This window comes from Eumetopias jubatus, unplaced genomic scaffold (assembly GCF_037043125.1).
Source record: "Eumetopias jubatus isolate StellerSeaLion01/CBP00866 unplaced genomic scaffold, mEumJub1_p1.0 scaffold_2, whole genome shotgun sequence".
NCBI lineage: Eukaryota > Metazoa > Chordata > Mammalia > Carnivora > Otariidae > Eumetopias > Eumetopias jubatus.
In genome coordinates, this window is record NW_028274808.1 from 102,445,177 (window position 1) to 102,461,106 (window position 15,930).

Genomic DNA, 15,930 nt, shown 5'->3' on the forward strand with positions numbered 1-15,930 from the left:
AGCCCCTCACCTTAGAGAAGAGCAAGAGAACTTTCTTTGAACTGCGAACATTTTTGGTAACGGGATAGTTTCCCAGGCTTTGGCTTTCCGCCTCTTGATTGTGAGTTTGATCCCGCGCTGCTTTCCTTCTCCCGAACCTCCTGGGGTGGAGCCGGGAGCCCTCCAGCGCTCCAGAGTCCCCAGCGGAGGCTGTCCGGGTCTCCGAGGGTGGGAAGCGGCCGCCCGCCGGGTCTCCTCGCAGTCCCCGCCCCGCCGCGCCGCGGGTAGGGGGCGGCGCGGGGGACGGTGGATGGCCAGGCTGTAGCGGACGGTGCCTGGCGCGCCGGGAGCACGCGCGGCATGCAGTCTCTCAACATCACCCGGGAGCAGTTCTCCCGGCTGCTACGCGACCACAACCTGACCCGTGAGCAGTTCATCGCGCGGTACGGGCTGCGGCCACTGGTCTACACCCCGGAGCTGCCGGGGCGTGCCAAGCTGGCCTTAGTGCTCACCAGCGTGCTCATCTTTGCTCTAGCATTCTTTGGCAACGCGCCGGTGGTCTACGTGGAGACCCGCAGCAAAGCCATGCGCACCGTCACCAACATCTTTATCTGCTCCTTGGCGCTCAGCGACCTGCTCATCGCCTTCTTCTGCATCCCGGTCACCATGCTCCAGAACATCTCTGACACCTGGCTGGGGGGTGAGTCCGCGTCCGCACCCTCTTCCCTAATCCCCCAGCCTTCCGCGGGACTCTCCCCGTCCCTCTGTTCCTTACATTTCTCTCTCTACCAAATGAATCCAGAGCTCTTTTTTAGAACTTCTTCACCTGCGCTCACTTGGAGAGAAGTTTTTTGCTACTAGATTCCGTCCAACGTTTCTTCTCCTTGTCGCTTGAAGACACAGTTAGGTTTCTGTGCATTGCCCGGAGGAGCACAGGGGAAGGGAGGGAAAACTGAATGGGAAGAAATCGGAAAGGGAGACAAACCATGAGAGACTCTGGACTCCGGGAACCATACTGAGGGTTACAGAAGGGAGGGGGTGGGGGGATGGGGTAACCGGTGATGGGTATTAAGGAGGGCATGTGTGGAGATGAGCACTGGGTGTTATACGCAACTAACGAATCATTGCACGCTTCATCAAAAACTAATGATGTACTATATGTTGGCTAACTGAACATAATAAAAAAAAGACACAGGAAAATGCTAGGAAAGGTACAAGGCAGTGAGATGGGGAGTGGCACCGCTCACCGATTATTTTCGCTCCTTTTCCCATAATTACCAGGATTTTTTCTATTTTTTTAATAAAAGTAAGATAAAAATATTTCAGATAATAAAAACACTGATATCCGCTTATCCTTCCAACCTCCAGCTCACTCCACAGTTGCCTCTTTTGGCTTCTAAACAGGTATTTGTAGGACCCAATTTATATAGGGACTTAAAACTATATGTTTTATATATGTGTATACACACACACACACACACACACACACACACACATATCTCCCCTGCAAATGTATTATTGTGTGTATATATACACCCACACATGTATTTGCAGGGGAAAAAAATCTTGAATTAGTCATTTTTTTCAGACTGGATTAACAGAGTCAAGCAGGGAGAAGGAACACAGAAAACATAACCCATTCCTGACTGATAAAGAAAGAGACCTTGATTCCTTCTCCTTCCTTAAAAGGGGAGTGGAAATGGCAGAGAAGCAGGTCAGAGTTCAGAGTCATTGAGCTGGGAGCAGTATGTGGAGGTTGAGAAAAGCCCGACACTGCACTTCCCCAGGTGATCCAGTCTCCAGACACACAGCTGTAGAGCATCTTCTAGTCCCTAAGCAGTAGTGCCTTCTATTGTCACCAGTGTTTCATGGTGGGCCTCCGGGATGAAGCACTGGCTATACTCCCATTGTCATGGATGGGTGCATTCTTGAAACCACATCAAAATTCTTAGAAAGTGATTGCCAATACAGAGAGAATATGAGAGAAATGCATCATTGTGCCTTCAAGCCTTGCCATTCCCACTCCTTTGCTACTTCATTTTAATCGCATGGGGAGTTTCTTTTATTCTACCGTTAACAATTTGAGATCTTCAGTTTCTTTCCCTGGCGTTGCTTTTTTCCCATTAATTTACATTGGGTTTATCTTTAGTGGATCAAGAGGCTAAAATCTTTGATTCCCATCTCATCTAAAATTAAATATTTCCAAAAATGCCCTAACCATTAGAGAACATAGCATTGCTGTGGGAGCGACACGAAATGCACGAAGTTGCAAACCAACTTATGGCTTATAGCCTTTCTTATGCACTCTGATGAAATCATTGTGCTTGGGCATTTTAAAGTTGTCCCGTGCAACTAACCCCATGAAATTAATGGGTAAATTTTGATCATCATATAAACTTAGTTTTTTGAGAAAAGGGCACAGGAGTTTTCATTTATACATGTTGGTGAAGGCAGATTTATGAACCATATACATATTGCTGGATGATGATAGCTCCGTTTGTTAAGGTGAACATAATTAAGAAAAGTGGGATGTTATACTGGGAATCCAAAGACCTGGGTTCCTACTTTGGCTCTAATACATGTTAATTTAATACATCTGGGCCTCAGTTTTTTGATAAAATATTAGGAACTCTAGAAGCTTGGACGTGGAATGAGGCAGATGTTTAGCCCCGAGGCAAATTGGGAGGTCACACCTGGGAAGACTACAGAGTAGATCTTCCTTCCCAAGGACTTTGGTGGGTGGTGCAAAAGTGTCTCTTAAACTTCCTGTTTTCCTTGCTTCCTAGTTCATGGAGGACATTTCACTTTAGCTTCTAAATGCTGAAAAAGGGTAATGCATTGTGTATGTATTTTACAGGTTAGAACGAGGATAAAGTGTATTAGTAAAAGTGCTTTGAAAAAATTGATCATTCCATGAAAGTGTAAGGTATTAATTCTATGAAGGAGTGTTTAATTTTAGGTGGCTTATGTTTATGCAGGACTAGATTTATAGAATAAATATTCTTATAAATCAACTAAGTCACACCAAAATTGAAGATCAGGGGAGAGGATCGAGTTGGCCAAGTTTTTGGAGATAATAATGCAAACAGAATTAACTTGTCCTTTATAAGATAGGATAATAATTACAAAACTCCCTTGACAAATTAACAAAAGATCTTTCAAGGGAGTGTAATCTAATAGTTCAAAGGTAATTCACAATTTTTTATTTCATAAAGCTATTGAGGGTCTTCTTTAAGGCAAAGCACTCTACCTTGGTAATCAAAAAAAAAAAAGGAATAAAGCTTATCTAATCCCTTTTTGGGCCTCCAAAAATAGGAAATATCCCTAAATGAGTAAATATAGGATTTAATAGAAGAGGATCCCCTCTGCTGTGGGAGCACAGAAGTCAGGAAGGCTTCTCCAAAGAGGGGCCTTTCGAGCTACATATTGAAGAATGATTCAGATTGTTTCCAACAGAGAAAGAAGGATGGAGTGTGTTCTAGAAACAGGGGTCAATCCAAAGTTTGGAGGAAAGAAAGAAGGTGATGAATTCCAAAAACACTGTGTAAGCCATTTCAAGAATATAGTTTATACGTGAGGAATGGTGGGAAATGAGCCAGAAAGTTAGGATAGTGCAACTGGGGAGGAAAAAGTATCAGTTATGCTAAACCTAAAATATGAATACCCCTCAAATTCCTCCAGGGATAAAGGAGGAAATATAAGTTACCACCCCTAGAGGGGGCAGGATCCCTGCAGGCAGGGCTATGTCCCCTGAATTGACAGATCTTTTGTTGTTGCTGTTACTTCCCCCCCCCCTTTCTTTTTTCTCCAGAGAAGCTGGAGAAATGGAATTTTATGATCTTGGCATTTAGTTCAAATTTAAAAAAATAAGATGCAATTGGGTAAAAGAAAACCTCTCTGTGGGTTTGGCCACAAATAATTCATGGACCTCCAGTTTGTGACTTTTCTTCAAAACCTCCCTTTCAAATATTTCTGACAAAGGTAGGGCTATAAATGACTGTTTTCGTCTTCTTTTTTTAGTCCACTTATCTCCCTTGCTAGGGACCAACGTTACCTACTGAGTCAAAGCCTGCATTTGGACAAGATTCCCAGGTGATTCATAAGCACATGCAAATTTGAGAAGTACCACTATAAGTGATGATTCTCAGACCTGGCTGCACAGAGAACCTCCTGGGGGGCTTTAAAAATGTTCTGTGCCAGCCCCAGTCCAAACTAGTTACCACTGTCTGAATATGTTGTTTTATTCAACTAAATTCCACACAATAGATTTTGCTTCTCAACAATGATCTAGAACACTTTTCTCCCTTCTCTAGGTTTCCATAAGCTTCTCTTTTCCTTCTTACTTTGTTTTCTTTATGTCTGTCTCTTTCTTTATATTCTGCCCTTTGATGGTTCTCGTAATTCCTCTTAGTTTTTGAGTGTGTCCACTGAAGCCTAGCATGCAATGTCTTCTATGCAGAAATCATCCATTTCTGCATAGAGGCTCCAATCAGGACTCTCCTTTCTTTGCTGATAATTCTGAAATCAGTATCTAATTATCTGAAGCCGTAATCCCCCTGAACCTGTGAACAGGCATTTACATATAGATATCTTATTAGCATCCAATTTCTCTCACTCTACCTTATCTCTCTGCCCAGGGTCTAAACTATTACCATTAATACTCTGAGTCATCTTTGTAGTCACCATTTTCTGGGTATCTGCTGTGTGCACTGGGATATTAAAGGTGTAGAGAAAGCTGTGTCCTTATGGGTTTGCCAGGTTTTGGTTAGAGGAGGATGGGGAAGATGGCACTCAAAGAAAAAATGGAGAAGGCAGGGGATTTTGTTGTCAGAGTTCCAGAGTGCACTGTGGAGAAAGCACAGGGGAAGTGTTGGGGAACAGGAGACTTGGATCAGAATGGGGATGTTTAGAGCTTGGATTCGGTCCAGGAGCAAGGGATGGTCTAGGAGAATGGGACTCATGGTGACTGAGGTAAATGTGAATTTAAAACATGGGGGGATTAATTCTGAAGAATTCCCAGAAGGAGGTAGAAAATCAGTTCTCATTCTAGCCTCCTTTATGGCTCTCAGCGTTCATGAATTGAGATGGGGAGGCCTTGAAGCTCTTGCCAGGAACCACAGCAGTCTCTGCCCGCTTTTATCCTGTTGTGGGTAGAGTGACAGCCCGGGCCAGGGGGGCGGGGGGGATGATCTCCCCAGGTGTACCCAGAGCTCTCTGCATCTCCCTGCAATCCTGCTGTGGGCACTGAAAAGAATTTTCTAAGGACTGGTAAATTGACTAAAAGCAATTACAGAAAAGGAATTCCAAAAATAGCCTAAGTAATGGCAGCCTCACTGGGAGAAGTGCACTTTCGTGTATACTTGCTACATCTGAAGACTGCTTGCTTGGGTAAGAAAATGTAAAAAGTTATTTTCTCAGCAGCTGATAGGAAAATTCCTCTCAGAGCGGTGGTCCTCAGGCTTGCCAACACATAGAATCACTCAGGGAGTTTTTAAAATGATGCCTGGTTCCTACCCTTGGAGATTCTGATTCAATTGGTCTGAGTACCCAGGTATTGGATTTTCAAAAGTTCCCCAATATTATAATTTGTAGCCAAGGTTGAGAACCACTGATGTAATGCAAATGCTGACATCGCTGAGACGTGGGCTGTTGTGAAGATGAAAAGAAATAATGGATATAAGGTGCTTCCGTAGCACAGCGCCTGCCACATATCCCCGTGCAAAGTTGCTCTATATTGTAAGGAAAAAATAGCCATTGGAGTTACAGTGCTTGGAGGATGCACAAGTAAGTTGTATAAAATGAAGTTCGACGTGGAACTCTGAGGCAATTCTCCCATGATACTCAGTCAATCACGTCTTTACTAAAGCCTTGAAGTTTTTTGGAGTCTTTCAAGGTGGGTTTAGAAAGACGTCGAAAATGATTAAAATGTTGGGATACCTGAGATACGATGAAAGACTGAAAGAATTATTCTCTCATCTGGAGAATAAAACTAGTTTTAAATGAGTACACCCCCACAGCAAGGTTTTCAGTCCGCGTTACCCGGAGCCTTGGTGGCTGGTGTGGGTGGGTGTGGAGCAGGCAGGTGTCCAGGCTTCATCAAAACAGCTCCCTTCTCTCTTTTTAATAAATAGGGTTTTGCATAAGATTTCATGTTTGTAAAAAACGATTTTACTGGAAGGAAGAACTGGAGGGAAGGAGGATAAGAGAGAAAAAAACACTCACTGTACACCACACAAAAAATTTAGGTGGGGGGCACCTCAGTGACTTAGTTGGTTGAGTATCCAACTCTTGATTTTGGCTCAGGTCATGATCTCGGGGTTGTGAGATCGAGTCCAGTGGAGCATGGGGTCTGCTTTAAGATTCTCTCTCCCTCTCCCTCTGCCCCTCCCTCCAGTCTCATGCTCTCTCTCTCTCTCTCTCTCTCCCTAAATAAATAAAATCTTAAAAAAATTTTAGGTGAGTTTTTAGAGATTTCAACCTGATAAATTGTGAAATGGGTTATTAAAAGAAGTTGTTGGGGTGCCTGGGTTGCTCAGTTGGTTAAGTGTCTGCCTTTGGCTCAGGTCATGATCTCATGATCCTGGGATCAAGCCCCGCCCCCCATCCTCATCTGGCTCCCTGCTCAGCGGGGAGCCTGCTTCTCCCTCTCCCTCTGCCCCGCCCCCCACCTGTGCAATCTCTGTCTCTCTGTCTCTCTCCCTCAAATACATAAATTAAAAAAAAATTTTTTTTTAAAGAAGCTGTTGAATTATTATGTGGTGAAAAGATCTTAATTTGGGGGGCCAGCTCAGAGCAGAGGGATTAGACTGGAACTTCTTTGGGTCTATTTTATTATTTGATTAGTGGTTACAAAACATCACTTACAGTAATAATTTTCCCTTTTCTATAACATTTTAGAAACCTCAGAGTTCCTGGGGGAGATTAAATATGGTGAAACTGATATAAAATCAACAGTATTATGGGGCTTTTAAAAAACTTTTAACAGGAATGATGAAAGCTGTTGTCAAAGAATAGACTCACTGAGGTAGAGAAGTTTAAAAAAATGAAAGAATTAAATCAAGAGAAGGCCCAACAACAGTAGTTTGGAAGTCAAATCAAAAATTGTGCCATGGGGCTAGCCTCTGGGTGATCTTCTCTTGAATCAATTATATGCACACTTTAAGAAAAGATGCCACAGTCAAGAAATTCACTAAGTTTTCTCAGGAAGCTGGAAGGTGGTAGTAACAGCAGTAGGATTTGTATGAGTCTCTACATAGGGCAACAACATTTTACAGTTAAAATAAGGACACAAAAGGATTTGGCAATGAGAAAATTTGAAAAATTTCATTGTGTACTTAGAAGGCATAAAAAAAATTCCCTCTTTCATTTGCTTTTCTAGAACATAGCTTAGCATGTTCTTTGACCAGTGGTTGGTTTATTAGGATTTTTGTTTGCAAGTAGAGAAGCCCATCTTAAACTAACTTAAGAAAAGGGGGCGGGGGGGCGCCTGGATGGCTCAGTCAGTTAAGCGGCTGCCTTTGGCTCAGGTCATGATCCCAGCATCCTGGGATCGAGCCCGGCATCGGGCTCCCTGCTCAGCAGAGAGTCTGCTTCTCCCTTTCCCTCTGCCTGCCGCTCTGCCTTCTTGCTCTATCTCTCTGTCAAATAAATAAATTTAAAAAAAGAAAGAAAGAAAAAGAAAAGGGTGGGGGGATATTCTGTCTCATGGAACTGAAAAGCTCAGGATTAGGTCTAGCTTTAGGCACAGCTGGATCTCGGTCCTACAGTGACTCCAGGGCTCTGCCATTCTCCCTGTCTGTGCCAGCCTCACTGCCTTCTGCAGTGCAGTTTCATTCTTGGGTTATCTTGGTCAGTTCGCTTGAAAGATGGTCCTGGAGCTATTGGCTCATGTTTTCTTTGAAATTCCCTATTTCAGGGGTGCCTGGCTCAGTCAGTTAAGCATCCAAATCTTGGTTTCTGCTCAGGTCATGAACTCAAGGTTCTGGGATCGAGCCCCATGTCCAGCTCCACACTCAGCATGAAGTTTGCTTGAGACTTTCTCTCCTTCTCCCTCTGCCCTTTCCCCTTCTGTCTCTCTCTCTCTAAAATGAAAAAATAAATCTTAAAAAAAAAAAAGAACTCCCTATTTCAACTCAAATGTGTATCCACAGATAATTTTGTTGTTTCATTTCCTATTTTAAAATTAAGGACTGGGGCGCCTGGGTGGCTCAGTTGGTTAAGCGTCTGCCTTCGGCTCCCGTCATGATCCCAGGGTCCTGGGATGGAGCCCTGCGTCCGTCTGTCTCCCTGCTCAGCGGGGAGCCTGCTTCTCCCTCTCCCTCTGCCTGCCACGCCCCCTGCTTGTGCGCGCTCTCTCTCTCTCTCTCTCTCTCTCTGTCAAATAAATAAATAAAATCTTTAAAATTTTTTAAAAAACAAAATTAAGGATTGATTTCTAATGATTAATTCTGAAGTACTCAAGTGTTTAGTTTTTATCTATCTAGGCAAGACTAAATTTGTTCTTCCTGTGGCTGTGTTTTTGAGAAATACGTCATCTATAGTACCAGACACACTGCAGATTATTAAGGACTAGTGGAATTCTCCTTAAAATATAATGTGTTCTCATAACCTGGGAGAAATAAAAGAGATAGACAGTTTGGTGCAATGAAAATGAATATGTACTCTAGAGTGGACATTATTATATTCTAATCCTGTGCACAATTTATGACTAGTAAGTTATTGAATTAGCTAGTAACTACATTTCCTTGCATTGTTTGCCCCTATTAGGAGACCAAGGAGAGAAGTTATAAAATTATATCTGATGTTGCCCCCCAGTGGTCAATGCAGCAGCAGAAATTACAACAAGGATGCAAGATTTACATCATGCTGTGTTTTATCAAAAATATTAATGCATATCCAGTTTTTATGATTTCCCATTGTATTTCAGTATGAAGTATGCAGTATTTACACATTTCCCATAAACCCATAAAACCCTTCACTATAAAACTTGAAACAAACTTGAAGGTCCCTTTCAATGCATACTTAAAAATATTATTTAAAAAAAAAATCTTTGTAAAATTGAGATGCATTTAATATCTGCAGTGTTCTTCGCATGTTGTCAAACACCGTGTTTCGCACTGGGACAATTATTTTATTTCTCTTTGCTATGGTTTCCCCATCTGTACATTTGGGAAAAGCTATGCCTACCCTATAGGGCGGCTGTGAGAATGAATGACACTGTGTGTAAAGCACCTGGCACTTAGTGGGTAGTCAATTGAAGGAAGCTGATTGTTGTTTACAGTTGCAAAGTATTACTATTTAAAATGTTAGGCATGATTGTGCATACAATAGATTAATAGCTAATAAGGATGATAGAGTTAAAAAACGGTAATTGCAATATTAAATTCCCAAAGACATCTGATATGCATTTATATAAAACCACTATAAAAACCCTGTCCATGTATAACTTATTTTTGTTAATAAAGTCTTGAATAATTACCATGAAAATACTCCTATCCTCAAACAATGAAAACTCAAACTAACCGCTTGTACTCAGAAAAGAGTGTTTGCTTTCATTTATCTTAGAAGCAAGTATACATCCTGAAAAGAAGCTGAAGTGGTAAAAGATTGGTTGGGGCTGATATAGATTCAGTAGTTCCTTGCCAGGCTCGTGTATCTGCCCAGGACGCTGCAGACTGGTAGGCACACAGTTGCCACACTAGTATTAATACAGAGCCATCCCCAAGACTCGTGCCTCAGGCTTGTAATGCAGGACTTCCCCATCCCACCCCCATGGAACCTCCCTTGATTGTGAACCTAGGCTGCCAGTTACCTTGTGAACACTCTTGCTGTCTAGCTCATGGCCTGAAAAGGGCTCATGACTGCCCCTCAACGTGGCCACCAGAGTCAGGGTGAAACAGTGACATCAGTTCCATGACTGCTGTCCTTTTCTGCCCTAGCATGCTGGCACAGATGCTGGGATCTGGGCAATTCTGACTGCCAGAGCCTCACTCCACACCATAGAGAAGTGGGAATAATGATATCGAAATGAATGCCAAACTCCTAGAGCTTACTATGTGACAAGTATATTATCATGCCCATTTCACAGAGGAGAAAACAGAGGCACAAAAAATGGGGTTAGTATATCAGTTATCTCTTGCACTGCAAACTTCTCAAACCTTAGTGGATTAAAGAAACCACTGTTTGGGGGTGCCTGGGTGGCTCAGATGGTTAGGTGTCTGCCATCGGCTCGGGTCATAATCCCAGGGTCCTGGGATCGAGCCCTGCATCAGGCTCCCTCTCCCACTCCCCCTGCTTGTGTTCCCTCTCTCGCTGTCTCTCTCTCTCTGTCAAATGAATAAATAAAATCTTTAAAAATAAATAAAATTCATTAAAAAATAAAAGAAACCACTGTTTTTTGGTTTTGTTTTTGATTTTTATTTTTGCTTGTGATTCAGTGGCTCAGCCATTTGGCTTGTCTCCTCTGGGCAGTTCTTTCGCTAGTCTCACCTGAGGGCCCTCATGAGACGAGGTTCATCTGATGGCCTGATAGAGGCTCACCATTTTAGATGACCTCAACAGGGACAGGCTATCTCTGTCCCATGTGGTTTTCTTCTTCAGCAGGATAGTCCCCAATTCTTTTTTTTTTTTTAAGATTTTATTTATTTATTTGAGAGAGAGAGAACGAGAGATAGAGAGCACGAGAGGGAAGAGGGTCAGAGGGAGAAGCAGACTCCCCGCTGAGCAGGAAGCCCGATGTGGGACTCGATCCCGGGATTCCAGGATCATGACCTGAGCCGAAGGCAGTCGCTTAACCAACTGAGCCACCCAGGCGCCCCTAGTCCCCAGTTCTCTATGTGGAAGTACCGTGTTCCAAGAGAGAGAGCAGAAGCTTCAAAACCTCTCGAGGCCCAGGACTGGAAGTTGCACCAATGTCACTTCTGTGATAAAGCAAATCATGGCACAGCCCAGATTCAAAAGAGTGGGGAAGGAGGTCCCTCCACTTGTTGAGAGACCTGGCAAAGTCACATTGCCCAGGGTGAGGGGGACGGGGTGTGGGGGAGCTTACAGACAGTGACAGGGGAAATTGGAGGCTTTTTTTTTTTTTTTGTATTTTCATCACTTTTATAAAGGATTTTTTTTACAGTCAACTTGTCAGTGTTAGAAACGTCCCTATACTGGTGCTATATTTAGATTGTAAACAGCAAAACTCTAAACATGCAGTTGGGATATCTGGAACCTCATGTAGATCATAAGAGTAGTTAAGAATAGTCATGCTTTCCACTGTATCTGCATTTACTGCATAGAATGATCAGTTGTTTCATTATTTTTATTGCATTTTTTTTCTTTTATTATGTTATGTTAATCACCATACATTACATCATTAGTTTTTGATGTAGTGTTCCATGATTCATTGTTTGCAAATAACACCCAGTGCTCCATTCAGTACGTGCCCTCTTTAATACCCATCACCGGGCTAACCCATCCCCCCACCCCCCTCCTCTCTAGAACCCTCAGTTTGTTTCTCAGAGTCCGTAGTCTCTCATGGTTCGTCCCCCCCTCTGATTCCCCCCCTTCATTTTTCCCTTCCTATTATCTTCTTTTTTAACATGTAATGTATTATTTGTTTCAGAGGTACAGGTCTGTGACTCAACAGTCTTACACAATTCACAGCGCTCACCATAGCACATACCCTCCCCAATGTCCATCACCCATTAATCTATCACATTTAGGACATTGCTCATGCTCATATAAATAGGAAGTGCTGCTGCCCGGATTTGTGAGCAAGAACTGTGCTTCTGTGTCGGGCTTTTCACCACAGCAACTCTACCGGAATGGGACATGATTTCTGTTTCTGCAATGCGTTGTTCCATCCCCTGCTTCTGCCCTGTTCGTGCACAATGCTGCTTACCCAGTTAGACCTCAGATACTCTATTTCTGGGACCTGGAGGACAAATTTCTGAAATGAAGAGTTGTCCTGGTCTTTTCCCCAGAAACCTTCCTGAGAATGGACTCCTGACCATGGCCTCTCAGTGGCTCTGCGCACCTGCCTGTTGACGCCTACATCTTAACACACACATATTCACAGAAGTCCATATTGACTCAGGTTTAGCAGTCCTGTCAAGCTAGTCTACAGATTGAGCTTGGCTTTTTAAAACTTTTCCTTTCCTGCATTATCTATAAACAATAAAGGGTTTATTTTTATAAGGAGGAATTTTATTGGGTCAAAATCTAATCTAAGTATCAGTATAAACCTGATCCAAGCAGTGATTTCCTCAGTAGGTCTGAGGAAGAGACAGTGGAAATGTACCTTAAGAGGACAGTTCTACTTTTTTATAAAAAGGCAGGGTGATGAAACCTTGGAAATTGGCACTGATCTAATGCTTAAAACAAATTAAAGGAAGACTTAATGAAAGAAAACTTCACTCTGGGCAAGATGTAGATCCTGTTAAAATTTTATATTACCTATCAATAAATCATTAGGTATAAAATACAGATCTTCACACTGTGTTTGCAAGATGCACAAACAGCTGGCTAATTCGGTAAGCACACTTTTCAAATTAGATTTTCTTTCAGGGGTGAGGAAATAATGCATGTGAATTTATGACTTTGAAGATACAATCTGTCTATTTTTGTTTCCTCCACTAGAATATGAGCTCCATAAGGTCAAAGACTTGATCTCTCTTGTTTATCCAGCACTTAATTGCACAGGAACAGAAAGCTCTCAATACCATATAGTAGGTTCTCAATAAATATTTTTTGAATGTATTGAAATATATCACCTTATTTGTCATTGTACTAATATTTGAGGCTTTTAAGAAATCAGTTGTATTTATTTTGGGGATATACAAAAGAATGAGATTGCATTTATCTTTTGTATATCATCTTGCTTTTTTGGTTGCAAGGAACAAAGATTCAATTTACCCCAAATAATTGGAGTTATGGCAAGCCTATTTTGTAGCAGTAAAGAAGAGGGGGATCTGTTGAATTTAAGGACAGTAACAGGTAGGTCTCCTGGAAACTGAAGGGGGATCGAAAGCAGCAGCTGTGTGAAGCTCAGCATGAAGAATTCATGAATCTCCAGGGCTTGGCCATAAATGTGACTTTGGTCCACTGCACCCATGGACAAAGTCTTGCTTATGAAGTCTGATTGCTTTCTACTACCATAGTGTGCAATCTTTTTCCTACCATATTATCTGCCACCTTCTGTTTTATATTCTTAGAAAGCTGAATAAATCCTAGTGCTCCAAGTGTCAAATTCAAAGAGCCTTACTCCAGTGACTAACACTAGTGTAAAATAATTTTGATCTCTACTTACATGTCTCAAAGAAATTTTAAAAGATTTTAATTCATTACTCACAAGACTATTCCTTAAAACCCCTTTCTTCCATTTTAGGTCTTTACTATTACACTGAGTAGTGTTCCACAGAACACTTTCCACCTTGCAAAGATCACGTGTCTTTTCAGGTCACCCCAGACTGTAGACACAAAGTTGCCACACTAGTATTAATACAAATCCGTCACTGACTCATGCCCCATCTTCTAATGCAGGACCTCAAGGTCTCTCAACTTCCCCATCCCACCCCAAGGAAACCTCCCTTGACTATGAACATATGCTCCAGTTCCATGTGGACACTCTTACTGCCTACTTCCTTCCCTCCATCCTCATCAGCCTATCTCCTTCTTCACTGTTCTCCCTATTTCTAATCCTTCTCTGTCCTCTCTCTTTCTTTGTCTCTCTCCCTCTGCCTCCCACCCTTTTTCTCTCTCTCTCTCTCTTTAAATCTCAGTCTTATTTATGCAAATATCCCATCCTGATATCTGACCCAAATTATTCCACACAATCTGGTGAATAAAATGGCGCATAGAGGGAACTACCCAGCAGGCATATCTTTTAGTTAAGGAGAGAAGGCTGGAGGAGAGAAAGAAGCTAGGAAAACTCATACCCTAATTTTATCCCTGTTTTATTTGTTTGTCTTTAGATTTTCTACTTTCTCATAACCCTTGTGGCCCCACTCTTACTCATGGCTTTGTTCTGAAGAAAAGATTCACACAGCCGTACTCTCAGTTTCGAAAAGGAAAAAAAAAACACTTTACTGCTATTATAAAAATCTAATAGAAACAGAAAGAAGAAAAGGGAAATCTATGCATAGATGAGAGAAATAGTAAGCAGTAAAGCAGAATAAGACAGAGTTATACTAAATGGGGTACTTACAACCTCATCAGCTGGGGAAACCTCATGGAGACAGCCAGGCTGGAGTCCGGATTGAGAGGCCTGGGCGGAGCGTCCTCCCCTCAGGTGAAACTTCCAACTGACCATCCCCGTAAGGGCCATATTTATGGGGCAAATGACAGGACCTGAAGTTGAACATTTGTTCGTTTGCCTACGAGCAGTTTGGAGCGGCTGCATTTCTGTGTCATCATGTCTTTACATCTTCAAGGAGCCTGGGCTAGGTGTGCAGATCCCATTCAGGGGGGACAGCCCAGCTTGGAGCTGGACGGGACGTTAGGCAAGATTTACAACTCTTGGCATCCAGACTAGGAGGGCCAATTCTGACCTGGAAGCCAGCTAATGTCAACTAGGGCTCCCAAGGACACTCATGCAACACAAGTCTCACAAACAACATTCTTTAGCCTGCCTGTGTTTATGCAAGTCGCAGTGGTCAGTTAATGCAGGACAAATCACAGAAATCCTCATCCCTACAATACAGGTTTTTCTGTATATCCATTGGTTTCATCTCACAATGTGTCCTTATTCTATTTGCTACGTCCCAGCCCAAAGAGAAAGAATTCGACTGGCTTAGACTTTGGGTCCAATATGGTTCAGTCAATAAGGCTAGGAGGAACAGGTGGCTTCATGTGACCCATATAGGGCTTCTCCTTCTACAGAGCTGGAGAGAAAGGTCACTACTTCAGCCTGGCAGCATTGGCCTGAGGTAAGATGTAGTTTGGGCTCCTTCTTTAGGAAATCCCTAGAGGCTGCAGAATGCACTAGGCTTGCATGGATTGCAGAGAGGTTAATTGACGAATTCATTTCTTTTAAATTATCTGTGGCATTCTCAAATTTTTGTAAGAACAGTTCTCTGTAATATATTTGCAATGTTATTTCAATAACAATGATGAGAATTTTAAGTCAGCTAAGTATGAACCTTGGTTATTATCTAAATTGGCTTTGCTTTATCCTTGTCAGACTTCATTTTCAATGATCTTTCTTGTAGTAAACATGTTCAAAGAAAGTTTTTCTGTATTTAAAGTAACCTATAAACCTGTGCTTTTTTTCTTTTCCTGGAGAAAGGTATATAGCAAAAAGAAAAAAAAAAAGAAAGAAAGAAAAGAAAACTTTTAAGAAGGGAGAGAACTGGGGAAAAAACACCCACGCTTTTCTAATATTATCGGAAAATCTTGACTTACAGATGTTACTGACAGATGGGAAGCTGACTATATGAGAATGGAATTTGATTATCTTCCATTGGAAACCTTCAGGAAATCTCTAACAGAAAAAAATTATTAAGTGGGAGGCATGCAAGTCAAAATTCTATACGGAGCTATTTGGGTTGTGCGTGGCTTCTATACATCTTTTTCCCATGTTTTCAGCTCTAGGTAGTAGCAACGTCGAGCATTACAGACAACTGAAGTTATTAATTTCTTTTAAGGTACTGATATAAAGAGGTAAATAAAAAATGGCTGCTTCACTGGTAACTAGAAGATACTTTATTTGGGAAAAAACTGTACTGGTTCTTTTAATTTGAAAAGAGAAAAGAAGCTCTGTGTCAGAGAAGCAGCCTAAGGGAAGGAGAGGCTGCTCCTTTACTAAAACAGTTCTGCCGGCACAGTAGGTCTTTAGGTCAAGTAGTGGTAGGACCCACTTGTGGCCCGGTTACCTCGGTAACAAAAATGTTTGTGTCAGGAAATAGTGTTCCCTAGGAGCAAAACACTCTTCAATATACTGTGTACTTTTCTGGCCACTTAGAA

At 42.1% G+C, this 15,930-nt stretch overlaps 1 protein-coding gene across 1 annotated transcript in view; it reads left to right on the forward strand.

The window, feature by feature from the left end:
• Positions 1 to 339: 339 nt before the first annotated feature.
• Positions 340 to 15,930, forward strand: part of QRFPR (pyroglutamylated RFamide peptide receptor) — a 41,687-nt gene continuing 26,096 nt past the window's right edge. The window contains 1 exon segment of the mRNA XM_028102261.2: positions 340 to 679. Coding sequence (XP_027958062.2) covers positions 340 to 679 — 340 coding nt within the window.